This window comes from Anser anser (assembly GCF_964211835.1).
Source record: "Anser anser genome assembly, chromosome: 4".
NCBI lineage: Eukaryota > Metazoa > Chordata > Aves > Anseriformes > Anatidae > Anser > Anser anser.
In genome coordinates this window covers 18775016-18802535 of record NC_139724.1, presented here as the reverse complement: position 1 = coordinate 18802535, position 27520 = coordinate 18775016, and the positions used below count along the sequence as shown (strand labels likewise).

At 40.4% G+C, this 27520-nt stretch overlaps 3 protein-coding genes across 26 annotated transcripts in view; 2 read left to right on the top strand and 1 right to left on the bottom strand.

Moving 5' to 3' along the window:
- The window catches only part of PCM1 (pericentriolar material 1), a 42464-nt gene extending 25653 nt beyond the window's left edge, over positions 1-16811 (bottom strand). For 8 of the 20 annotated variants that reach the window (XM_083833482.1, XM_083833498.1, XM_083833500.1 and 5 more), the window contains exons 1-11: positions 16343-16617; positions 12771-12889; positions 11905-12150; positions 10582-10854; positions 9840-10010; positions 6056-6233; positions 3578-3687; positions 2935-3151; positions 1499-1697; positions 1035-1211; positions 155-312 (exon numbers count right to left, since the gene is read on the bottom strand). In XM_083833482.1, coding sequence (XP_083689608.1) covers positions 155-312; positions 1035-1211; positions 1499-1697; positions 2935-3151; positions 3578-3687; positions 6056-6233; positions 9840-10010; positions 10582-10854; positions 11905-12150; positions 12771-12866 — 1825 coding nt within the window. In that variant the 5' untranslated portion in view covers positions 12867-12889; positions 16343-16617. The other 12 variants (XM_083833501.1, XM_083833486.1, XM_083833489.1 and 9 more) reach the window with 6 other exon arrangements.
- Positions 16812-18518: 1707 nt separating this feature from the next.
- The window catches only part of FGL1 (fibrinogen like 1), a 36188-nt gene continuing 27186 nt past the window's right edge, over positions 18519-27520 (top strand). For both annotated transcript variants that reach the window (XM_083833532.1, XM_083833537.1), the window contains exon 1: positions 18519-18851. In XM_083833532.1, coding sequence (XP_083689658.1) covers positions 18826-18851 — 26 coding nt within the window. In that variant the 5' untranslated portion in view covers positions 18519-18825. The remainder of the gene's footprint in view (positions 18852-27520) is intronic.
- LOC310898426 (uncharacterized protein) lies at positions 19193-27426 on the top strand (the record flags this gene model as incomplete). 4 transcript variants are annotated; one of them, XM_083833522.1, is made up of 2 exons in its annotated part: positions 19193-24157; positions 26350-27426. In XM_083833522.1, one exon carries the CDS (start codon positions 19193-19195, stop codon positions 20486-20488), a length of 1296 nt encoding a protein of 431 aa, XP_083689648.1. In that variant the 3' UTR covers positions 20489-24157; positions 26350-27426. The 4 variants fall into 4 exon arrangements, with proteins under 4 accessions (XP_083689648.1, XP_083689646.1, XP_083689649.1 ...); XM_083833520.1 differs by having other exon boundaries at positions 24695-27426; XM_083833523.1 differs by having other exon boundaries at positions 19193-24828; positions 26487-27426.

The following is a 27520-nucleotide window of genomic DNA, read 5'->3' as shown; positions in this document are numbered from 1 at the left end:
GACTTTTTTTTTTTTTTTTTAAAAACTACTGGACTTCAGAAAAATACCAGCCTACTGTGTGGACTCTAGAACATTTCGTTCAAACACGGTTCTCCCACAAAATGTCATGTGGATATCAAAACTAAACTGAAATTATTAAAAAAATAGAACATACCTAGAGTAGAAGACATTTTTAGAGTCCTTATATTAGCAGCAGATCGGTTATTTATTTCACAGTCTGTATTAAGATGTCTTCCATCTCTGTTATTCGTTCCACACTGTACATTTGAGTTGCTATTTATTTCACTCCAGCTACTGATTCCTTGAGGGTTTCTAGGGTAAAATGCATTACTTATGTTAGCTTTTTAAGAACTGGTGTTGATGGAATTTTACTTCAGTCATTTTATTAACCCGCTTTTATAAAAATGTGCCTATTTTCATGATCCTTTGTAATAAAAAAAGAAAGTCAACCCCTCCTAAAATTCCCTTCTAAAATTAGTCCTGATGTTCAGAATTTCTCCAACAGATTGTTTTTAAAACAATCAGAAGCAGCTACAAATCATCTCCCTACTGCATTTACAACATCAGCTTACAAGAGGATTCCAAGGTATACATCTTTACCAAAAGCTTTACATGATTCATAGCCAAATTAGTATTTATTTCTGCACGATGAAGATCCTCAATGCACACTCAAATGCATCTATACCCTGAAGACTGTTTCTATTTTTCTAGATTCAGGCCTGTTGATCTTCTAATGGAATTTCATACACATTTAAGCGCTTAAATCTAGAGTGATTACAGATTTTTTAATTCCTTATAATGATTTTCGAAATGTGCAAATTAACCTACATTTGCTGTAGTACGAGATTAGTAATAATCTGTATAAGAAAGCTACTTCAAATTAAAATTTTGGAAAAGTTAATGTAAATATTAATGTAAATAAGTTAACGTAACCACAGAATTAATTGCTTCTGGTTGATTAAAATCTTGTATTGCTTCAGGATAACTGTAACAAGTTACCTACAAAGGTTTAGAACAACAAAAATTATGATAACCTAATATTTGTAACAGGCTGTGGATCCCCATGTTCAGAATCACTTTCTGACTCTTCTGTTTCCTCTTCTTCCTTAGTGTTTTCATTCACAGCATCTGTCATCATATCAGATGTTTGTTCATAGTAGTGAACTAACTCACGCAATTCATTCAGCCTCTTACGAACCTCATTTAGCTTCCTGAGGAGAAAAAAAAATGTTGTTTTGTTATATTAACTAAACCAATGAAAAATACATACATATTTATAGTTTTTAAAATTTACTGTCATTTTCCTAGCTGTAAGCAATTTCTGCTTAAAGCTGAGCACTCATTTTACTGTCCATGACCATCTAAGTGGTCCGTGATACTAAATTAGGTACATTAAAATATGAAATTTTCTTAACACAGAACTTACTATAAACAACCTAGAACTTAACACCCAAAATCACTGAAGCAGATAATGGAAAAAATATTAAAGAACTTTTACTGAAGCTTTTCTGTTGGATTTAAATTGTCGTCCTCTTCACTCTCATTCTGAGAAGCCAGGGAATCAGGAGGATAGGGAGCAGATGGCAGACTATTTGATTCACCATTGACAACAGTTACCACTCCTACAGGAGCAGAAGCAGCTGAAGTTGTACTTCTTTGGTCAATACTCCTCTGAGGAGAACCTGAAGCAGGAAAAACTACAGAAAAGACATATATATCATAAGAACAATCTGAAAAATGGCACCCGCCTACCTGAATTACTTTAAAATGTAACTGCAAAAAAAAAATATTATCAACATGCAAAGCAGCAATTAATACCTCTCTTAAAAGAACAAGAATTTGTGTCTTAAGTTTCATGAAAGGCAATGCCATCAGACAGTAACAGGCAGCTTCTGTAAACAATACTTAAGCCAGCTCTCTTTAGCTATATCAAACTTCAAAGCAGAAGCTTTCATGCTGTCAGTCTGCCCTAAGACTACTTTTAAGGGCTAACTTGTGGATGAATTGCTTTTGTTGAAATTTAATATTTCAACATGATAAAAAGAAAAATTCTAGCTTTTTTTTTTTACTCTGTTAAAACTCTTGTATCCATATGCTTTAGAACATGGCCTTGAGATCTGATGTTTGCTTTGTCCAGCTACTTAAAATCATATCCAAATACATTCATTTAAACACATGTAGGAAGAAAGGGTTGCAGCAATGTAATCATCAAACCCGTCTGCCCTTCTATAGGAGCATGCTTCAAGTGCCTCATTTCTTAATGTTCAGACTACACAATAATCATCCCTCAGCAATTTCCAGCTATAGAACAAAGCTTCACCAGGGTAAATGTGAAGGTAGAAGCAAAAAGTTGTAACAGGTAGTAGGCCCACATTAAGGCTTTAAGGATGGGAAAGTCATCTAAGAAACAAAACAGAAAAATCTAGTCCATTCAGACAGCTGAGCTTCTCTGGTACGACCTGTAATCCAAGTCCCTATTGATAAGTGGATGAGAAGTTCCTTTAATAGCAGAAAAAAATCAAACCTGATCTTGCCATAGAGCTCTTAACATCAGAAGTACAGAGTACGTGAATTCTGTACTGTGATACAGTACAGAAAGTGCAAGTTCATGTGGTATGCTCCAGGAGTCAGAAGTATCACTGACAAGCCTTGAAGAAAAAAAATCCAGTCATCACGACCTCACTAGTCAACTGTAATAATGCCACAATAAGTGCTACTAGCAAAAACACTCATTTGTGCTTGTCAGGCTCTCTCTCCATCAAGCCTGAAACTTTTACTGCATTAAAAACCAGTTACATAACATTGCTCCATCACAGCTTGATCACCTACTATACTGACAATTCATTATCCAGTCACAAATTGAAAGACCATCTTACAAACGTATGTAATAAACTGCATTTTTGAGAAGATATAATCCTGCTTATGTTTACTTACAAGAGGAGTTATTTAGATGTTGGTCACGAAGCGTGTGAAGTTCTCCTAACAGTTTATCCATTTTTTGCTTTTTACCCTGCAACATCCGCATCTTGTTAAAAAGCTGTGCCTTCTCATCTGACAGGTGTTCTGACACCGAAGAGTTTCGGCTTTGTGAAATCTCTCTGGTAAGTGAAAGACTTTCCGCTTGCCTTCTATTGTCTGGCACAGACTGTGTCTAAAAAGAATAACTTCATTTTATTCAAAGTACCATGCAAAAAAGCAAAATAAGTTGTTAGAAACAAAAAGCCCTCTTATAGGCTTGCTAGGCTCAACAGCACAACAAAGAACATTATTATAAAGTGAAAATGATACTGAAAACAGTCTCATGATATCCCAATTATGTATTAAATTTATATATCATTATACAGCAACATTGAAATTATTTCTTTGGACTTCCATGGAGAACTGTGAGACAGAAAGGACAGATCAGTCTTAGATAACCCTTAGGAACACAAAGATGCTAGGTTTTCAGATTTGGAAGAACCCTAATTATTCCACCAGTAGATGAATACAAATACATGACAAAAGCATTTAAATTAATGTTCAAAATAATAAGAAAAACAGACAACAGTAGAACTTAAAGTGCAATGCAAGGACTGACCTGAGAATCATGCAGCTGATTATGAAAGCGTTGAATTAAGTCATTTAATTCTTCATTCAGTTCTGATGTGAGACTTACTCCTGAAACACTACCTGTAGTCTCTGTTACAACTGGGCATGAACATAAAGGAGGAAAAACGTTAGTGCTTGTTTACAGCAAAGAAATAAAGGCCATTTGATGAAAATGCTTGGTTTAACAAGCATTACAATATTGTACCTTTTAAAACAGCAGCAATTACTTTTAATGCTGCGGCCTTCCCACCAACTTTAACTTTGAAAGATTATCTCTCTTACAAGTCAACTTACAGTTCCTTCATGAAAAGGATATACAAAAAAGACTACAAATTTGATCTCTGTTTTGCAAAAAAAGGTCAGCAAAATGAATATAACCAAATTGCTTAGGGTTGATGGAAACATTGTTTCTAAAAAACAATTACTAATATTAAATTACTTCTCTTACCCAGTAGAGCTAAATTAAGAATATTGCATTTAATTTACTTCCTTAAAATATTAAACAGCACACCAAGCCTTCATGTTGATTGAAATTGCAACTTTTACAGTTGCAAACAGTCTCAAGGTTTCATCCTTGAAAAACCTTTACAGAAGAAAAAACATAAATGTTTTCCTCCTTGAAAGCTCAGACTCAAACAATACTAAGATATGCAACTGACAGTTCAGAGGCTCAAACAACTCCTGCTTTCTCTCCAAATATAAATCAATACTTCATATGAAAATCAAGCATAAATATTTATTTTTCCCCATAGATCATGACTTTATTATCTGCTCTGGTCGCAATAAAGTTCCACTATTCTCAAATATAAAAACATTTAGCAAGTTATTTTGCCCTACACTGAATTTGAATCTTCCTATTTTCTGCCCTGCAATTCTGGTATATTTTACAACTTTAAGTAAGTCAACACAAATAGCAGTAAGAAACTTATTAAGAGTGACATCACTGGAAATATTACACAAATAAAAACAACACCAGAAAATAAAAAAGAACGAAGTCCTAATTTATCGTAAGCAATCCTATTTTCTACCCACTTTGTGAGTAGAGCTTTGTGTATTTTGAGGAAAGTGGAAGAGAGAAGATTCCACCACAGATCTACTGCAGTACAGCACATAAGAGAAAAACAGTTACCGGGAGCCGTTTTAGAAAGAAGCAAGAAAATCCCCTTAAAGCGGCTTGCTACTTCTGCTCCTGTGGTAGCTTTCTGCAAGCTCTCTACCAGATTCTCTGCTTCTCTTCCTACACTAAAATCTAATTTTCTTAGCTAGGTCTACACCTTCTTTCCCATAGCATATCTAATCAAGGACAGGAAAAGAGAACAGAAAGAGAAGCTCATCAGAACACGGAAACTTGGACTTTTCATAAAATACAGATATCAATGCTTGTATTTCCTACAAATTAAGCTATATTGAATACAAAAACCAACCGTAATAAGAACCGCTATTCCACGTAGCCCTCTAATGAAGCCTAATGACAGCTTTTATGGGGAAGAGGCACAGAACAGTAACACGGTCTGAACATGAAGTTACTCGGTGGAAAAACATCATTCCCTAGGACTGCACACAACTCTGATCTACCTCATTTCCAAGGAAAACTGAACAGGATTTGTGGAGAGGTAGAGGAAGGGTGACATATGCAAAAAAAAATAAAATTCTTCATATTATAAGCTAAAAGGACTAACCTGCAACAAAGAACAACATAAGGTAACTCACACGTCAATGGCACTTACACCAAGTATGACCTTTTAGAATTGAACATTTGAGAAAACAAACAACTCTGCTGGCAACTTTTAAGTACATAACAGAGAAGTCTCTGTCCTAAAGACAGCTTTTAAAAACCTGGGAGTGTATTAAGACTGACTAGAAGAATGCTTTTCAACCGAAGGTTGTAACATAATGGTGGTACGCTATTATGAGAGCCACCTCAAAATACACAGGGCAATGAATTTTAGAGTTCTAGTTCCTTATTTGCTTATGTACTGCTTTAGCAACTTCCTCCTTTTATTGAATAAATCCTTTGTCTATCAATGGCTATTAAACTGTCAAGCAACCACCCATTAAAAAAGGCAAAACAAAAACAGAAACAATAAAATAAAATGAAAAAAAACTCAGAATGCCAACTGCCTATGGCCAAGGTGCAGCAAGAGAGAACACACTCTACATGCCCTGCTCCAATTTTCCTCAAATGCCTGGTATATTGAGTGATACAAGAGGCAGACTCCTAATCTGACCTGGTAGTCCAATTCTTAGGGAAAAACAACACACATTTAGAATTTTACAAGTAAACCACCGAAATCAACTGCATGGTTTTTAATTGACACATCATTTTATAATATTAGTCATTTTTTTCATAAATACAAGCCTTGCAGTAAGATTTTAAAGATTATAAAAAACGTATTCCACAATTCCAGCTTTAATGATTTAATCGGCACGCTAACGTAACTATGACAGATACTGTCATTCCACATACCAGAATCATCCATGACAGCAATCGCTTGCTCTGCTTTATGCTGCAAAGCAAGAAGAGCTGCCTGTCTTCCTTGAAGAGCCTTCAACTGTTCCTGCTGTTGTAGCATCCTTTTTAATAAATCATGCTGCTTCTTCAAGTTTTCCAGCTCCTCCTTAGCTTCCTGTTGAGGATCTCTGGCCTGAAAGATACAGAAGAGCACTGCCATAACCACAGTGATTTATTTGGAAAGTAGCACTGCTTTCAAAAGCAGGACTTAAATAGAATCAAACAGCGTGGTGCAAGTGAAATGGGCTACCTGAAAGATGAAACCTTTTCAGTCTAGGAATTTTAGACATAACAGGAAGAAAACTGTACCACCAAGATATGCCTACCACTTCTGGGGTAAAGTTTTCTTTAGAAATCCAGTCAGCCACCTAGCATGTCCCAAAGACTAACCCAAGCATCCCTCTATCCTTTGAATCATAAATTCACAGCAGAGTACATGCATTTATAAGATTGCTAAAGCTAAGCAACATAAGGCGTAGAATCATGGAGTTACATATAATACAAGATCTGGATTGATTTACTAACCTAAAATCCCTACATTTTCAGCAGAAAATTTTGTGTAGTTATTCTTCTCTAACCTATTTCCCTGCCTATGGCAGGGGGGTTGGAGTTAGATAACCTTTAAGGTCCCTTCCAAGCCAATCTGTGATTCTATTGCACACTACATTTTTGCAACAGATACTAAACTACCCCAGACTTTGGCAAACCAATTTCAAGACACGACATGCACAAATCCCTCTCTATTTTCAGCCATATAGAAATAAACTGAAGGAATGAAAGCATGTTGTACAGTTAAAATACATTAGGAAAAAAGTTACTTTCCTCTTACTATCCTAATTAATAATTGGAAGTTTGCCTCTTTTTTCAGGAATTATCAGCAAATTAAGTATTTCAGGAAGACATCCCACAGGTAAAGATCCTGCTCCTGTTTAAGTTTGATTATCACACTACGCAGATAAAAACATGGAAAATTTTGCCTCTTTTTTCTGAGTAATATTCTCTTCAAATATTTATGAATTCCTATCTTAAAAGGATCATCATTTCTCCACATAGTGCTGAGTTCCTGAAATACAAAATTCTCTAAATGCTAAACAAACTCTCAGTGCTGAAAGTCAGAATAGCTATTTCGTTAACAGGTTCTGGCTACCACGGAACACAACTTCCCAGCAGATAAGGGAGAACACATCTCGAATTCTCAGCTTCTCAGAGAAGCATCACTAAAACACGTGCTGCAACTGGCACTAAACATTCCTGCTAAGTTTTTATCTTGAGTGTATAAAGCAGACTAGAGGCACAATGAAATCAACATGGGAAGGAATGGAGGGAGGAAAGGAAAAAACGCTGGGTCTCTTGAGTCTCACACACCGAAATAGTAACCTAAGCTTTAATCTATGAAGTACCAGATTTGCCTGCGTTCATTAAAAATGAAACTTTTCAAGTTTAGGTCTACGATTAAAATGATAAGCTTGACAAAACATTTAAATGTTCGATTTATGAAAAATGCCTATTTTATTCTTTTAATCAGAAGAAAAGACAAAGCTGTAGAAAAGCCATAAACACATCAAATTCTAGACTCCAAGACGTTCTGGCCTTCAGCTTCCAACCAGAGATTTTTATACAAAGCTGTTACAAAACACATGGAACAACTGACATCTAACCCCCCGATTCATTTTTTCCTCCAAATTCCTAAAATTACTGTGACAAGTGTCTGAAAGTCCAATTTACAATACGCTTTCCTTGAAAGAGAACAGAAAATTTGGAAGGGTCATCTATCACTCCATCAGAACACCTTTTGTACAGCTGATGTAGTTAGATATTACAGGTATTATTTTCTCTACCAGTACGGACGCTTGAGAAGAGAATGCTGTCAAACATCATCAAAGAAAACAACTCTAGGTAAAGAAAATGAATTCAGTGAAAAGACAGCTAGATACAGATAAGCTGGCCAAATGGAAACATTCAACAATAAGTAACAAATACACTTGAAGCAGGTTAACAGGGACAAAAATAAAATCAGCATGTATAAATCATGTTTCTGAGGCTAAAATAATATTTTGAGGTGTACCTTAGAAGACAATCCATGTTTTTGGCTATTAATTCTACGAGGCCAGATCTCCCTGTCATTCAGAGGAGCTCTGTCGCTTTTCTCTTTAGGGCTTGCTCTAACACCAGTGTCTGTAACCTGTATTCCCCAGTTTGTCCTCAATGCAGGGATAAGAGATCAAACTAAAAGATACCTCCTTTACTAAATAATTAGCACGTTAGATTTTGTACTCCAGCTTAGCATGCATTTTTAAGCTGCAAACCAACCCACTTGTATCTTGTCATATACTGAAAACTACTACCAAATAAAATCTACTAAAGAGCAAAGATATTTTTAGTCATTCTTACAATGTGTAACAATGAAACTCCACATAGCAATCAACTTCACAAGAGCAGAAGTATTCATTCTGCATATATTTAAACTGCGTATAAAGAGAAATCAGCTGCAAAATGAAGAGCCAAACAGAAAACTAGAACTCCTTTTGCAAAGATGAAGAAAAATGCATGTTTATATTAATACTTCTTGAAATCTGTTTTTTTTCCACTTTTTTTTAAATTAAATTTTATAAAGTTAAAAATACATATTCCGTGTCTGTAGTTGTATTTCTTTACGACAACAAAAAATTATTTCAGAATTACAAAGATCCCTTAAGATCTTAACTGTTGTTTTACATCTAAGTGCTTCAGTTCTTACCATTTGTGGAGCACTGAGTACTAACCGGGTACAAGAGCACCAGCTATTATTTTTCCTCAGTGCATTGGAAGTATTGGAAGACATAGAACATAGGACAGCACTTTCACTTGTCTACTACAAGAACTGCTTGTGATATAAAGGTTTCACAGATAGGAAAGAAGATCGTCTGTGCATTTCAGGATTAATTCAGAAAACATTTACTATCAGGTGTCCATCTGTCTCTCTCAAAAAAAAGAGAAACTTCTGTGTTCGGCCAGTATTTCTACCATGTGACTAGGAAATTTTTTGACCAATGGCCCACTTATCACTCATTTATAACCCTCTCATCCCTACCCAGCACCAGTAAGTTTTCCCACCAACAGGAAAACTTAGAGATGAAAAGTCACATAGAAAACTATTCCTTCCTACATCAGTTCCGTGCATACCTCTACCGAAATACACATTTAACCCTTCAATCTCCTTTGAACAAAGATTAAAGAAAAATTATCAAGATATTGTTGTGAGAGAAGTATTATTTTTTAAATTCATATTGAAGAAAGTCCCACATGTGCATGTATACCACCTGAACAGGTTAGGGGATTTAATATTTTTGAATTGAACTGCAGATCATGTCACTGTCACAACAATTAGGAGGAAAAAACAAAACAAAACCCACATGAGCCTTCACTTCTAGCACTTTAATTACTAAATTACTAAAAAGCAGCTTACCATGGTATCTGAAGCCTCAGACTGCACATCAGTATTTAGCGATGTGCTCTCACCTACAGAACCAGATCTCACAGCTGAATCTATAGTCCGAACATCCTCCTCCTCATTTTCTCTAGCCTGAAATATTTCAGTGGCATAAATCAAGAGCTAAACAAATGGGGTGGTAAAAATGAATTATGGAAGGTACTACAACTCAAAAACCAACACCCCCAGTAGCACATCAAAACAGCAACAGTCAACTCCTTATAAAAATCAAGTCTTACAGTGCAGAAACAAATATGTTCTCAAACTTACAAGCATCTTTTGCAAAAATTTCAGATAGGATTTCTCCTGCTCTTTAAGGTGTTCTATAAGGTGTGATAAACGCTCAACATTGGCCGATCTTTCATTTTTCTCTACAAGATCATCCCGCATGGAGCTGGCCTTAGCAATATAGTCGCGAATTTGAACTAGTCTGCTCACAATCTGTAAAGACACTGAAATTACTGAAAGCATTCAGCTACAGCTGTAAGGTCTGTAATGCACAAAACATGGTGACAGCAACAGTAAAGTAGCAGCAATAGGGTGACATACTGTACTTTCAATCATTTAACCACTTACATAAATGTGCTTATAAGTCAAAAGCCTTTGTAACGAGAATATATGCATGCATGAAGTGCTGAAGCACAGGGCTTCTTGTCGACATAGCCTTAACAGAATTGAGCTGATACTACTAACATATGAAAATACTGAACTATGAGACTATTTCCTGGAACTGTATAGCAGAGAATCAACTTCTGTGATGAAAATTAACTTATTTATTTATTTTTAAACTGTAATAAATGTACGGTAAGTTCTAATGGACGATACATTAAACTTGGTTTCATCTTTTCCTCAGGTTGCCTTGTAGAACAGTATTTAATAATAAGTACATCCAATAAAAGTTTAACTACAACAGTTATACTGGAAATTTAGAAAGATGCACTGAAAAGTAATAGGGTCATTAAAACCTTTCGAAGAGCGCTTATTCTGTAGATCTTATAGGCTAAGCAAGTACCTGGCTGCTATCCATAGCTGGTTCTCCTCTTCCATCTTCCTGAACAGAGAGTTGACAATTCTGCAAGAAATCCTTGCTTAGAGCAGCTTCAAACAACTCTTTACATTGCAACGGTATCCCGCTTTCCTTTTTTTGGGAATCTGACGCAGGACCTTTGCTTTTGTTAGTGTTTATCTGCAGTGACAAGAAGTTGAATGTTTTTTTGTTTTCATTAAGTTGACGTTTGTTGTTAGCAGCCGTTGCCCTGCCTTGAGAATCACTTCCAATGCTTCTCTATAAACAAACAAAACAAAGAACAATTGCTTTATTTTTTCTCCAATATATTCTTAGCTCTGGTTAGTTTCACTAATCAAGACAGTGCCAGTGGTCTCTGCCATAGTTTTCAGAAAACAACCCACCCTCCCAGACCAGCTGAGAAGCGGAAGGGCTCTGCAGTCCCACACAGAGCTTAGCTCCTCAACCTTGCTGTGGCCTCCACCTTTGCTATAGCGAATGGCATCCTACTTCTCCAGGTATTTGAGAGAATAATAAAAACAAACAAGAATAGCATAAGCTTGCAGAATATGATCTCATACTTTAGCTTTTCTTCAAAAACTTCTGAACACCAACTTGTTCCAATAACATACATTTCTGGAAGCAGCTCTGCCTGGTTTTTATAGTCTAAGTCAAAACAATGAACCACATTTGAAAGAATCTTCACAACCCAAACAAGTTAACAGCAAGCTTTAGCAAAGATTAACAAGCCTCTATTCTGAAACTGTTAGCACAAATTTATCGCTTTGTTGCCAGTGAGATAATCCCTCACTTCCCATTGCTTTGGACAAGGGAAGGATGAATATGCCAATATTCCCAAAGAAGCAGTTATGGCTCAAGAATTCATGATGTACCTTTCGCTGTACTACAGAGCAGCACTTCTTAATGATGCTCTTCTGCTTAATCCACAAAGATAGCAGTGGTCAGAATCAAAAACTATGCCACTTTAAGAACATACTTTCAAATAAGGTAACAGACATTTTCAAGTGGCAGACAAGTATGATGAGTAATAAATACTGATTTAAGGACACAGGCATTTGTTAATAATTGAGACAAACAAAGTAAAGACTGTTGGCATACCCTCAGGCAAAGAAAAGCCACGGTCCTCAACTTTCCAGTTTCCTCAAGTTCAGAACTGGAACAGTGATTTGGCTCCCACAGAACATGAGATTTTTTTTTTAAATCTAAGTTGCTTATGAAAGCTTTCTTTATTCATTTGTTAAATTATCAAGAGACAGCTGAACAAATTTTGTAGTCACATTTACAGTGGAAGCTGGTATTCACACAAACCTGATCCAGATCACTGAAGTTTATTCTTTGTTTAAGTCTTTCTAGTTCAGCCTGCTCTGGAACAGACATCTGGGTCATGTATCGTGCATGAGGAAAACTATGAGGAGTCCTGGTCTTCCGCCGTCCCATTCCAGGTGAAGACTCTGGAGATATATCATTAGTAAGCCTCGTTTCAGTATCCCCACCAAGCTTCTTCTTGTTTTTTTCTGATGATCTGTTTGCTTTTTTCTGTTGACTTCCCCAGTCCTTAAGGCAAAGGAAATGAAAGGAAGTAGTAGTCATATTTACTTTCTGTCTGTGTGGATAGCAAATGTTTAATTCAGTGAAAGGGATTTTACTTCTCTTTTAAAAGTAAAAAAAAGAGTGATACCAAAACATGCACTGCTACTAAGATCCCTAGAGCAAATGTCACATTACAAAATATCATTTTCTCCATTGCTTAAATTCAGAATAGCTTGTCAAGAAATTTTTAACTTGTAACATCTCACTATGCATTTAATTAGCTTACGATAAAGCTAAAAATGTATCCCTTCCTTGGCAAAGGCTCTTAAGCAATTTAGAACTTTTGAAATTGAGAAGTTTTCACTTCTAATGACAGCTAACATGCTTTTCTGCATAGTTATTTGATTTTACATAAAATGCTTCCCATAGACACATCTACATTTATTTTTCACGACCTCTGAATTATACACATTGCTCACTCCTGTCTACCTCACTTACTTAGATTTCACAGTTTTGTAGATACTTACCTGAAAAGCTGTACTGAAAAGACTTAGGTTTTTCCATTGTTGCCTGCGTAACAGAATCTACTTATTAATTTTAACATACAGCACAAAACGACAACCGAGAGCTAAGGTGAAGTATACCGTGTTGTTCAGCCGGTCATCAAGGCTCTCATTGCTCCAGCTGGGCAAGTCCTGATCATTCATGCCTTCTTCAAATGGACCACCTCCTGTTGCCATGATAAGCACCCACTAAAAAGAATCTAAAAGAAATAGTTGAGAGGAATAGGCTACATTAAAATCCGTTCATATAGAATATTTTACATTGAGATCTCTAATCTGAGATGACAACTACGTATTTATAATAAAATGAAAACACAAAGTTGTTTGAGGAAACTAAAACCCCTGTAACTAAAAATGTAACAGTGAGAAGAACACAGATACTGCCATTAAAAATTAATCAAGAAGCTGTGCGAGGGGAGTGTCGGTTTTATGTGCTTGCATACATTTTGCTCAGCTTTATATTTTTTTACACCCACCCCTTTTGCTTTTCCTTTTAAATCACTGCTCTTAAGAAGTAAACAATGTTTGAGGATCTCAGTATTCCCCACTTTAAAAGTACACTGCAGAGAGCTTGCAAAGACCACTCTGGGATTCATCAAGCCTGCACTTTCAGGTCCAGAGTGGTGTCTATTCGATACTCAACCTCCAAAGTCACCTCCTGTATGTTGAAGTTCTGCATTTGTTTCAATATTAAGAAGCTGACAGAGCACCGAAAGCAATACATGTTGATACAATACACAGAAAATGGACATCAACAGGAAGTTTGTTATATTCTTTACTACAGGTTAAGTTATTTAAGCAAGTAGTGCCATGCCGCTGATATAATAGTGTCTAGTGAAATAAATGGTTCTCCTAGAGCTTTGCTGTTCTCACTAACAGTCTCATTCCGTGCAGCATAAGCAACCTATACCTTAGGAATTCTCACATTCACTACTAGTTTTGACACAAATATTAATTTTAAAAATTGTTAAAGCTGAAAGGTCAGAAACAAAGTATTCCTTTGTAGCACAAAAATTAGATTACCCTGCTCAACAGGAGGCAGAATACATAGCTGTGTGTACCATCAGGCTGCAACAAGAGCTATGTATCCTAACTGCTGCTCACAGCTACAAACTTGCTCCTCATAACACCTTTATAACACAAAGTTCTTTACAGAGGCAGAAGGGAAACCCTCTTGTAAATACTTCCTCCAGGAGGGTTTAACTACAATATTAGCCCATGACCGTCGTTTTATCTTTAACTGAAAAATGCAGAAAATTGACTGTTCATTTCTAAGCATTTTTCTACATCCTATCTAGTAGGAATTTTCACACCGAGACTTCACAGCATGCAGCTGAAGAAATCACCTAAAACTCAAAATTTTAAGAAGTATCTAAGAAACATCTTTATAATCAGTTCCAGGATGGGGGGGGGGGGGGGGGGAAGCTGACATTTAAAAGGCTGTACTAGTACACCTATGTCATTTACATATATAGCATTTCACCAAAATCACACCGTACAGCCAACGACAGTAGGTGGAATTGCACGAAGCAGTATTTGTATGCAAACACACCTTATTACTGCTACACCATTTAGAAAACGGGATCTACAAGGTACGCTCATTCCATCACAACCACCTCTCTACTTGGCAGTGGATCAGCCTCTGCCATGCTAACACACTTCAGGAGTAATTCAGCTTCTGCACCCACAATCAGAATCACAATACCCGTATAATTACCGCCTGCTACTTTGGAAAGTGGCAGATTTGAGCCCCACTGTGCTTGCACACCCATTCATATCCCTTCTTTGTCCCAAGGCAAGCGTTCACAAGTCCAAGCAACCAGAGGGCACCACCTATAAACTAGTCCAGCCAACAAACAAACCAAACAAGGAAAAACCCCAGATGAGTATTTAAGTGGATCAGCTCCCCAATCTGGCTAGTCATATGGCTCTGTAAGCTCTAGCTGTAGGCTCCGGGAAAGCAAATAAAAACCATGCCATCAGTAAGAGCAAAACCGAGACAGATCTATACAAACACACCTTCTGTGCCACTTTCAACCGGGGGAACTGTCAGATTAATTTAGAAAATAAAAACACGATGCCCTTTCACAGTGTGTTTGTTTACACGTGGAAGTGCAACTATCCTACAAAAAGTTCACAGAGAAACTCCTCCAACAACTCAACGTAAATTTGACAAGCACTCAAAGCAAAAACATAGTTATCAATTTACCTTATTTTAGCAACAGCTATTTTATAAAAACTTTCTCCAGTTACAGAAGGCCTGTTCAGCTGTGCAGATGTGCAAGACCCGACATTTCCACTGGCACTGCAACCTGACCTACACCGCTAAGCATAACGAGTTCATCTTGACAAGCTCAGAGACCATCTGGGTTTACAGTCAAATTCAGTAAGCCGTTTCCTCATAATACTCTTATATAATTCTACCGAAACTGTAGCAAAGGCAATTTTTCCTACCTTCCATGCAAAAACGAGAAGTGGCAATATTTATCTTCGCATAATACAAATAAATGTTCACATTTATTTCATTTAAAATTTCCACAAAAGCTATTTTCACCTACCCTTGTTCTAAGAATTTCTAACCAATTGTGAAGTAAATTCACTACCAAAGACGCAATATTCTGAACAGTCTTCTCAAATAAGAACCCCGGGCATATGCCAACGTATTCTACTAAATACAGCTCAAAAATAACAGTAACCTGATTACTTTCAGCAAGTGAATTTTAAGAAAAATATATTAACAGAACCATGTCCTTCTCAGACGGCAAGTCTCTAAGCATTCATATTATTGTTCTTCATGTTTCCGAATAAGTTATATTCAAATGGGCTATGATCACTGAGCTACACTATTTTCTCTCTTCACCTCAGTTATAATAACATGGAAGCTCAGCCAGCGTTCTTCTTGGAAATGAAACTCACATAAGCAGCTGTGCTTTTTATCCCTCACACTTCACTGAATTGTGGTTTGCCTTACTTTACATTTCACCAGCCAGACGAAATCCTCTTATAAAAGCCCTGGTGCCCTCCCACCATTCTATTTCTGCATCCAGCAACCCATTCGCAATCTTAGCCCCTTGCACATTAGGGAATCCGTACAAAAGCTGCGCTCGAGCATGTGCATACTGCCTTACAGTAATTACCAGGAACTTGAAAAAAAACACCTCTCAAGTACATTTACTACAGTAACAATAAGGTAACGTGGAAGATCACGGTCAAAACTTTTACCTGTCAGAGCATTTACACGATTAGGATCACACACATTTTGTGCATACTACAGCAATATAGAAATTGCTCAGAAGTATCACAAGAGATACTAATATAGTAAAGATACAAATTTAGAATTTTTATTTAATTTTTTTTTCAGTATTTTTATCTACAACAGATCTGCTAGCACGTTTTCCCAAGAGCACTCATCCCAACTGCAATACCCCCGAAAAGTCCTTCATTTCGGAACTTTGGAAAGAGAAAGGTTAACTGCAAAACCCAACGGTTATAAAAATCCCTCACAGGGCCACACAGACCGAAGCCGGCCGCACGCCCAGCTTTAAATTTAGCTCCTCGGCGAGCCTGAGCTCAGCAAACGCCCGCACAGCCCCTCCAAGCTCACGGCACGGCCAAGCGGCAGCAGCCGAGGGAGAAGCCCCCCGTGCCCTCACCCTGCGGCAGCCCGGGGCCCGCCCCGCGGCCTCCTCCCGCCGCCGGGCAGCGCGGAGCGGGCGGCCCCCGCCTGGCCCCGCAGCCTCACCCCGCGGCGGAGGGGTGGCGGCCCGGGCCCGGTCGCTCCTCCAGCCCCGGCCGCAGGTGTCGCCTTCCAGCAGCGGGGAGGAGCGGCGGGCTCCGGAGCGCGGCGCTGCCCGCGGGCCTCACAGCCCAGCCCCAACCGCCGCCGCCGCCATCTTGGAGGCGCCGCCACGGTGCGGGAGGCGGGCGCGGCGGATGGATACGCACCGTAGCCGTAGTACCGCGGATGGCAGGTGGCCTTCCGCACTTGCGGGTGCGCCGCCCGGACCTGGCTACGTGACGTCAGGGCGCGGAGGACGGAGTTTCCCGCGCTTCTGCGCGCCCCTGGGAGGAGAGCCCTGCGCAGCGCGGTGGAATGGCGGGACGGCTGAAACTCCAAGTCCCAGCGTGCACTGCGCGAGGAGAGCACGCCCGCGCCTGTTCTATCTGGCCGCAGCGCCTCCTGGGAGATGTAGTTTTCCAGTCAGGACGGCAGTCAGCGCGGTGCCGGGGTTAGCGGGAGCTGGCTTGGAGCTGCCTGTTAAGCGTCGGGCTCGTTTTGCTTCTAAAATAAAATATGAAAACTGTGATGAAGTCTGTAAATGATTTTTCCTAACTGGAAGAAGACTAGTAAAATCACGACGTCAAAACCATGAGCCACGGATGAGGTCCAGAGCCTTTATTTAAGGCAGTACCGACTCCCACAGCGTTGTGTTCGTTTGATCTCCTCTAGGAATTCCCAGCTAAAAATAGAGCAGGGAAAGGTGGAGGTCATTTTAATCTGTTTGATGTCGTTTTCTACTTTTTCTGCATTGCAACTGTACACGCTTAGCAACTTGCTTTAGGGCTTGAAGTTTACAGGTCTGGGTTCTTAAAACTTTGCTGAGGAAAAAAAATAGGATTAGCCATTTTTTACAATGGCTGTTTGTTTTTTTTTTTTGGGTAGTATTCATGCTGTCATTTACTGTTATCCTCTGATCACCCAGCTGGCCAATAAGTCTGTAGCTTCAAGTTCTCATTATCAGTCCTCCATTGCCTGGACTTGCATAATGCAGCCCGGATTTTCCATTTCTTTTTCAGAAAAGCTGATATGATTTGTACTTCAGTCATCGTGGGCGGGAGTGGGTGTCCAATTGTCAGAACAGAAAAAATAAGCTACCATTTTCAGGATATATATTATGCTGAACTCCAAAGCAGAAACATTAAGTATCTAAGTAAAGCTCCAGGTTCATGGTGGGCTAGAGGCATTCTGCTGATACCACCTGGAAGTAGAGTTGAATTCCCAGTCATTAATACTTGTGCCAACGTTTTTTGCTCCAGCAAAAATATAGATGGCATATTAATCTCTCTCTAATTTAGAAAGGGAACGAAACCACTGGAAAAATCTGTGAAACAAAAATACTTCAATAAAAATATTTTTGTTTTCTCCAGCAAATGCCCTGGCATCAAAGGAATAGCTCTGGACAGCACCAAATGTGTGTGGAAGGTGAGCATAATCCCGTCAGTCATCACAGCATTATGCTCACATTTCTACCACTGCGGCATAACTATATCCAGAAGTGAAATCACTTTAATGAGATTCTGCAACAACTTTCTGGACACTCTACATGTAAGGAATAGATATTATTCATCTGCATTGTAGCTCTGCCGCTTATTTATCAGCTTTTTGAAGTTATAATTGCAATTTATTAGTTATAATGTTAGAGTATTATAAAAGTTATATATAGTGTGATGTATGAAGCATGTTTGTTCATTATTTCCCATGGCTATATTAAGAAGGAACAAAGGGAGTCACCCAGGCGGCGGTAAGAACCTTGAGGCACCCTGCCTGTTGCTGTCTCGGACAGAAGATTGAGAGAACTTTGTGTAAACAATATAATTGCAAAACCGATAACCCACTGCCCTATCTTAAGACAAACCGACATGACCAGTTAAGGAGGGGAAAACACCACACACCAAGCAGAGGAAGACTGCTGCCTTCATCCGTGCGACCGACCACCAGAGGGACCGGAGACGACCCCCGAGCAACAGCCGACGCAGCCGCAGTGCCAGGCAGGGGGGCTGCGTAACCCCGGAAGACCTCGGTGATAAAAGGGGACTGCGAAAGGGGGGGGGGGGGGGGGGGGGGTGCGCGCCGTTTGGAGGAGCATGGACTCCCCGGCCGCCCAGCGCTGTTTTGCTTGCTGATCGCTTACTCAATAAGCTAATTCTTTCTGGCTAAAAGAGTAATTTACAACAAATTTGGTGCCGTGACTCGGATAGAGGTAATTCGATCGGGAAACCTATCGAGGGGTCGCCCCGCCGATTTCGGCGGCCTTCGCCGGGACTATTCCCGTTCGGGCCCTCTACCGACGAACCCTAAATTTCGGGCAGCAAGCAAATAAAGCCGTCAAAACCCCTAGGAAATCTTTGTGCACGAATGCCGAACGAAGACCCGCGGGGTGGGTAAGTATAGGCCGGCGTTCTGTTCGGTTGGGGTTGGTGATCCCGGAGCGCGTCTGTGTGAGACGTCCAATTGCGGGCGAAGCGAGTGCGGACCCCTCAGTAGTGCGGTTCCCACATCCCGCGAGGGACTGGGCCACGACCAGGGGGAAGCGGCTGCGTGTGTGTGTGTGTGTGTGAAGGCGCTCCGGAAGATGGGACAGAAGAAGAGTAAGCCTTCTGGTCCCATGGGAGGGGTAATGCCTAGTGTTATGTTGCACCCTATTCCGCCAGATAGCCCACTGGGGTTAATGATTTAAGAATTGGAGTGATCACCCTTCTAGGCGTGGAAAGGATAAATTAAAATGATTCATTACTGTGTTGAGGTTTGGGGAGGTCAGCAAATTCAAGGCGACCGTCTTTATTGGCCCGTATTTGGATCGTTTGACGACTGTGTGTGCCAAGCCTTAAACGTTTATGTGAATGCAAAGGAACCTTTTTGTTTAGAAGAGAGCGAATATCCGAGCTTCTGGATTGGCTCGGGGAATCGAGATAATTTGTATCCTTTAAAAGAAAAAGGAGGGGAGGAGAAGCTTAAGAAAAAGAACCAGGAATTGGAGGTCCCGACATCACTACCTCCCTATATCCTGCCCACAGCCCCTTCAGGGCCCTCTAACTCACAGTCCTCAGGGGAGTCGGACAGTGATGTCGATCCAATTATCCAGGGACCAGTAACTAGAAGCCGAACTAGAAGGCAAGGGCAGGAATCTCAGAAATCTGAGAGTGTGGGGGGGCTTCATCTGTTGCGAGAAATATCTATGGGAGGTCCGCAACCTGAAATGGGGTATGTGGCGGTCCCCATTAATTCTGGGGATGTCCGTGATTTTAAGAAAGAGATGGGAAGTTTGTTGGAAGACCCCCTCGGAGTAGCAGAACGAGTGGATCAATTCCTAGGACCCAACGTGTATACTTGGGAGGAGGTGCAATCTATATTGGGGATTTTATTTACCTCAGAAGAGAGGGGAATGATTAGGAGGGCGGGGATGCGAATCTGGGATCAGCAGCATCAGCAAGGTCCAGCTGCAGATGTTAAAGGGCCACTGCAGAGACCTAATTGGAATAATCAGGACCCCGTACATCGTGGTCATATGCAAGATTTAAGAACCAGTATTATACAAAGAATTAGGGAATCAGTCCCAAGAGGTCACAACATCAATAAGGCCTTTAGTGAACAGCAAAAAAAGGATGAAACCCCGACAGAATGGCTAGAGAGGCTGCGTAAGAGCCTGCAGCTATATTCAGGGGTGGACCCAGGGACTCCTGTGGGAGAGGCCCTGCTGAAAACTCAATTTGTAGCAAAATCCTGGCTGGATATTAGGAAGAAATTAGAGAACATAGAAGATTGGCAGGATCGGGGTTTGGGTGAGTTGTTAAGAGAAGCGCAGAAAGTGTTTGTCAGGAGAGAGAATGAGAAGGAGAAAAAACAGGTGCGAATGATGGTGGCGGCGGTCAGGGAAGGACAGAGGAGAATTGAGTGTAAAAAGGGGTCTGGAGTGGGTCATCGGAGGCTGGTGGGAGACGACAGACCAGTTGACCGCAGGCCGAGGGATGTGACTTGTTTTTATTGTAATAAAAAGGGTCACATGAAAAGGGAATGCTGACGGAGGATGAAAGATGAGAGGATGTTTAAGGAAGATTAGGGGTATCAGGGGCTCTATTTGCTGGGGACCCGGAATAAGACTGAGCCCTTGATAAAATTAAAAGTAGGTCCCCAGCGAGAGGAGGTGGAGTTTCTCATAGATACAGGCAGGGGCTGAGAGATCTACGGTCCAAGTTCTGCCTCGGGGGTGCAAAATATCAACAGAGAAGGTACAGGTGATTGGGGCCAAAGGGGAACCGTTTGGGGTCCCCGTTATAAAAGAAGTGCTGATTGAATCTAATTAGAAACTGGGGATAGGGTCTTTACTTTTGGTACCTGAGGCAGATTATAATTTATTGGGTAGGGACTTAATAATAGAATTAGGTATAAGTCTGGAAGTAGTAGATAAGGAATTGAAAGTTAAACTGTGTCCTCTGAGAGTAGAGGATGAGCAAGATATAAATCCAGAAGCTTGGTATACTCCTGACAGTGTGGGAAAATTGGATATTGCACCTTTTAAGGTGACTATAACCAACGCAAGTGTGCCAATACGAATTAAACAATACCCCCTGTCTGAGGAAGGCAGACGAGGGTTAAAGCCTGAGATCGAACGATTGCTACAACAAGGGTTATTTGAACCCTTGTATGTCCCCCTTTAACACCCCAATTTTGCCAGTAAAGAAAAAAGATGGTAAATATCGGTTGGTTCATGATTTAAGGGAAATTAATAAAAGAACAGTAACTAGATTTCCAGTGGTAGCTAACCCCCATACCCTGCTAAGTCATTTACACCCGGAAGATCGATGGTATAGCGTGATAGATTTGAAGGATGCATTCTGGGCATGTCCCCTGGAAGAAAAGAGCAGGGATTATTTCGCTTTCGAATGGGAAGATCCGGATACCCACCGAAAACAACAATTGCGGTGGACAGTGCTTCCCCAGGGGTTCACCGAATCCCCCAATTTATTTGGACAAGCATTAGAACGAATTCTGCAGGGTTATGACAGGGTACCAGGAGTAACCTTAGTACAATATGTAGATGATTTATTACTAGCAGGAAAGGATGAAACTGCTGTTAGACAAGCAAGTATACGGCTGTTAAATTTTCTCAGCCTACAGGGATTAAAAGTTACAAAATCAAAATTACAATTTGTGGAGCAAGAGGTAAAATACCTGGGGCACCAGTTAAGTAAGGGAACTAAGAAGTTAGATCCAGACAGAATCAGTGGAATATTGGCTTTAACGTCCCCGCGAACTAAAAGGCAGGTACGGCAATTGCTGGGATTAATAGGCTATTGTAGACAATGGGTAGAGGATTATAGTGGAAAGGTTAAATTTCTCTATGAAAAACTCACTAGGGACGGGTTGCTGAAATGGACTAGGGAAGATGAGGAACGGCTGAACAAGTTAAAAGAGGAACTAGCACGCCCCCCAGTGTTAAGCTTGCCAGATTTAAGGAGGCCGTTTTTTCTGTTTGTGAACAGCGTAGAAGGCACGGCATACGGAGTGCTGGCCCCAGAATGGGCAGGGAGTAAAAAACCTGTGGCCTATTTGTCTAAGTTATTGGACCCAGTTAGCCGGGGTTGGCCAAATTGCTTGCAGGTAGTGGTGGCTGCTGCCTTGTTAGTAGAAGAAGCACAAAAGATCACTTTTGGGGGGGAAATCAAAGTAATATCTCCACATAATATACGTGGGGTATTGCAACAAAAGGCAGAGAAATGGATTACCGATGCCAGATGATTAAAATATGAAGGAATTTTGATTTCCTCTCCAAAATTAACATTAGAAACAACCTCCCTACCGAACCCTGCTCAATTTCTTTATGGGGAACCAAATGAGTCCTTAGGACATAATTGCCTCCGAAATATAGAAGAGCAGACAAAGTTGAGACCTGATCTAGAAGAGGCGGAATTACCCGTCGGTGAACAAATATACGTGGATGGTTCCTCAAGAATAGTTGAAGGAAAACGAAAATCAGGATATGCGCTGGTAAATGGGAAAACATTTGAGATAGTAGAATCTGGACCTCTGAGCCCTAGCTGGTCGGCCCAAGCTTGTGAGCTATATGCCATCTTGCAGGCCCTAAAACTGCTGAAGAATAAAAGTGGCACAATATATACAGATTCAAAATATGCTTGTGGGGTAATACATACATTTGGTAAAATATGGGAAGAAAGGGGGCTCATCAATTCACAAGGAAAGGGTTTAATACATCAGGAATTGATTGCCCAGGTTTTACAAGCTATTAGGGAACCTAAAGAAATTGCTGTAGAAATTGCATATAAAAGGGCATCAAAAGGGCCTCACCCCTCAGGTTAGGGGTAATAACCTGGCGGATCAGGAGGCAAAGAGGGCAGCATTAATGAGTATAAGAATTATAAGAACGAGGAAAGATTGCCCAGACTGTGGAAAAGACTTAAAGGAATTTCCATGTTATGCCTGTTGGAAGGATTTCGGCTGTGATGCCATACAATGTAGTTGCTCGTTCCGGGAAGAGGAGGAAGGGAAAAATTCGCATTGCTACTTACACGGGCCCATATATACATTGCTCTGCTTTACGCAGCCAGAAAAGGATAAAATGGCTCAAATGGGTATAAAAGAGACAGATGAGGGTAAATGGGTATTGCCTGATGGACGGGAAATGCTCCCTAAGTCTGCAGCTTTAAGAGTGCTACGGAGGTTTCATGAAAACACTCATTGGGGAGCTCAAGCACTAGTGGATCAATTTGCTACGAGGTATATGTGTATTGGAATATACAATGTAGCAAAACGAGTTGTGAATGATTGCCTTGTCTGTAGGAGAGTAAACACCTGACAAATGAGGAAAAGGGTGTTAGGAGGTCGGGAATTGGTGCACCGGCCTTTTGCTAAAATCCAGCTGGATTTCACAGAGCTTCCAAAAGTAGGAAGGTACAAATACTTATTAGTGATTGTAGATCATCTCACGCCTTTTGTCGAAACTTTCCCAACGAGGAAAACGGCCCATGCCATGGTGAAAGTACTATTAGAAAATATTATACCGAGATACGGGATTATAGAAACAATTGATTCTGACCAAGGTCTGCACTTTGTGTCGAAAGTGTCCCAAGAGACTATGAAAGCTTTGGGGACAAATTGGGAATATCATACTTCGTGGCACCCTCAAAGCTCTGGAAGGGCGGAACGAATGAATGGTGAAATTAAAAGACAACTAACAAAGCTTATGATGGACACAAAGGCCTCCTGGGTGAAATGTTTACCGCTTGCACTATTGAATATCCGAACACAGCCCCGAGCTGATGTTGGAATTTCAGCTTTTGAAATGCTGTATTGTATGCCTTATGATTTAGAAATGCCATCTGATCACCCCCAGGTACAGGATATCCAATTAACACCTTATTTAATACAGCTTATGAACCGACGGAGGGAGTTACAAGCAAAAGGCCTGGTGGCACAGCATCCCCCATTAGATATAGCAATCCATAGAATACAACCTGGAGATAGGGTTCTAATTAAGACATGGAAGGAAACGTCTTTAACACCACAGTGGGAAGGCCCCTGTGTTGTTTTACTTACCACAGAGACAGCTATCCGGATGGCTGAGAAGGGGTAGATGCATGCCAGTCGTGTGAAAGGACCAATCCAGACAAGCGAATGGGAAGCGATCGCAGGCCCTGATGACTTAAAGCTCACGTTGAAACGAACTTGATAAGTATAATATATACTGTCACTGTCTATGTATCGTAAAAAGGGGGAGGAGGGGGACCCTATGTGATCGGTGACAGGTTGAGAGGTCGCGGCTACCCAAGAAACTCCCCTGAAGAACACTACTGCTGCCGAGAAGAACCTGCACCTTGTAGTTCGCCGCAACCGAACTGACAAGCGAGGCAGAGAGTGAAACAGTGGGGAACTGCGTGGCCAGGTAAAGAACTCCGGAAAATGAGCCCTAGCCACTTTTTGCGATACATAGTAATAGGTGTGATTGTTTTCATTGTTCCTGGGTCTGCGCACCCTCATAAACCTTTTACATGGAGTCTAATTAGATGGGAAGATCACCATGTTGTGCAGCAGATAACTACTGCTGGGGGCCCGAGCTTTAAGGTCTTACTGTGTGACCTTGTAACCTGGGGTTGAAATATAGCAAAGGTGTTCTAATCAACTAAGCTTCTATATGTGCCCAAGTTCTAACCCGGGAAGGCCGTATTGTAATTATCCAAATTAATACTATTGTGCTTATTGGAATTGTGAGACTATCGCCACAGACTGGAATCCCGGGGCTGGAGCAGATAAATATTTGAAGGCGGGGCATGGGCCACCAGGATGTAACTGGAAGAATAAGGGCGGACTAACCACCCTCTATGGTGGAAGTCTACGGCACTACAGGTCAGATCACATGAATTGCAAATTCACATACATCAATGTAACCCAACCGGATGATCAAAGATGGACCCTAGGACAATGTTGGGGAATCAGGTTTTATGAATCTGGAGCTGATAGGGGAGGTGTAATATATATAAAGAAAGAAGAGGCTAAGAACCCCCAACGGGTGGGACCAAACCAAGAACTGTCAGGGAGTATTTTAAGGATTCAACCTATACAAGCTTTTGAAATACAAACTTCTAATAGCCCAAAACCACTAAAGGTTATTAATAAATCAGTGGGTCAAAAATATGAAGTGAAAAGTGAAGGGATGACTGAGAATAACATGTGGAGAATCATGAATGCTAGTTATTACTTATTGAATCAAACAAATCCAAACGTACCTAGACCTTGCTGGTTATGTCTTGATATAAGGCCTCCATATTACGACGCTATTGGGGATCTGGGAGAGGCAACCCGTTCAAGTAACACCAACCCTCCACAATGCAATTGGGGAAGGGATGTAGGAATAACATTGACGGAAGTAACTGGGAATGGCAGGTGTGTAGGTACGGTCCCTAGTGAGAAGCTCCATCTATGCAGTATTACAGAGAAGGTTACACCAGGAGGTAAAGAAAAATGGTTAATACCCTCAAATAACACTAGATGGGTCTGCTCATCGACGGGTGTTACCCCTTGTTTATCACTTAAACTCTTTAATGTGTCTCAAGATTTCTGTATACAGGTAATAATTGTACCAAGAATTCTATACCATTCTGAAGAGTACGTATATACACGGCACACGGTAGCAGAGTACCGTCTAACAAAAAGAGAACCAATCACGGCTGTAACATTGGCTACGTTGATAATTCTGGGAGGTACCAGGGTGGGCACTGAGAGAGTTGCCTCTCTGGTCAGACAAAGTCAGGAGTTCACCTCCCTACGTGTGGCTGTAGATGAAGACTTAACTTGAGTTGAACACTCTATTACTGCCCTGGAAAAATCGGTAAGGTCACTATCGGAAGTTGTTTTGCAAAATCGTAGGGGACTAGATTTAATATTTTTGCAGCAGGGTGGATTATGTGCTGCCTTGAAAGAAGAATGCTGTGTATATGCAGACCACACTGGAGTAGTGAGGGATACAATGATGAAGCTCAGAGAAGGATTGGAAAAGAGAAAGCGAGAGAATGAAGCTAGGCAGAATTGGTACGAATCTTGGTTTAATTATTCACCTTGGCTTACAACTTTGCTGTCAACAATAGCAGGACCTTTGTTGTTATTAGTGTTAGGGCTAACCTTTGGACCATGTATTTTTAACTGAGTAATCGCGATTGTAAAAAGCCATTTAGAGGCAGCGCATTTGATGCATATCCGTGCTAAATATGAACCCATAACCACGGATGAGGATGCTGAAACTGCTGAAACTTTAATGCTCAGTAGTCAGGCATACCAGGAATTAATGAACAAAATAACTAACTAAAAAAAAAAGGAGGGATTGTGATGTATAAAGCATGTTTGTTCATTATTTTCCATGGCTATATTAAGAAGGAACAAAGGGAGTCACCCAGGCGGCGGTAAGAACCTTGAGGCACCCTGCCTGTTGCTGTCTCGGACAGAAGATTGAGAGAACTTTGTGTAAACAATATAATTGCAAAACCGATAACCCACTGCCCTATCTTAAGACAAACCGACATGACCAGTTAAGGAGGGGAAAACACCACACACCAAGCAGAGGAAGACTGCTGCCTTCATCCGTGCGACCACCAGAGGGACCGGAGACGACCCCCGTGCAACAGCCGACGCAGCCGCAGTGCCAGGCAGGGGGGCTGCGTAACCCCGGAAGACCTCGGTGATAAAAGGGGACTGCGAAAGGGGGGGGGGGGGGGGGTGCGCGCCGTTTGGAGGAGCATGGACTCCCCGGCCGCCCAGCGCTGTTTTGCTTGCTGATCGCTTACTCAATAAGCTAATTCTTTCTGGCTAAAAGAGTAATTTATAACATACAGTATATATAATATAGTGTATATAGTATTATAAAAGTTATAACGTCCTTTTATCCTGGCCTCGGGTACCATGTCTGGATATTCAGCACAGTATTGGCAATTCTGTTGGCAAGATGCTATTGTCACAGTGGCATACCTCTCACTGCCCAGCAGGTGGAAGCAGAATTTAAGAGGAAAAAAAATGCCTTAATACAATGACTACAATTTTTTTTGTCACTGTGGTTTATCCTTAAAATACAGCTCCTTCTTTGTATCTTGAAAAAAAAAAAAAAAAAAGGTCTTACATAAAAATAAAATATGCTGTTAAGGAAAACCAAAAAATTAAATAGATATTAGAATGTTTTAGTAACAATGTCTTTACTGTAGTCTTCTATGTATCATAACTGTGTATTTTCTCATCCTTAATATAGGATGTCATATATTGGTAGTATGTCTCTTCTAGGAGCTTAAATTATCATCACTCTGATTCCCACTTTACATTTGGAGAATGATTTTTTTTCTTCTTTTTATTTTGCTGTCCCTCTTCTGGAATTAGCTGCAAATTTGTTACTATATAAAAAACAGAAATAAAAAAATAATTAAAAAGGTGCTTCAGAGAAATAAAACAGTACCAGCTCCTCAATACCATTTTTTATTGCGTGTGGTAGACTAAAAAAGTGTGCAATAAGGAACCTTAGATCTGCAAGAAGCATTATTGTAGATAGTTCTCTACTACT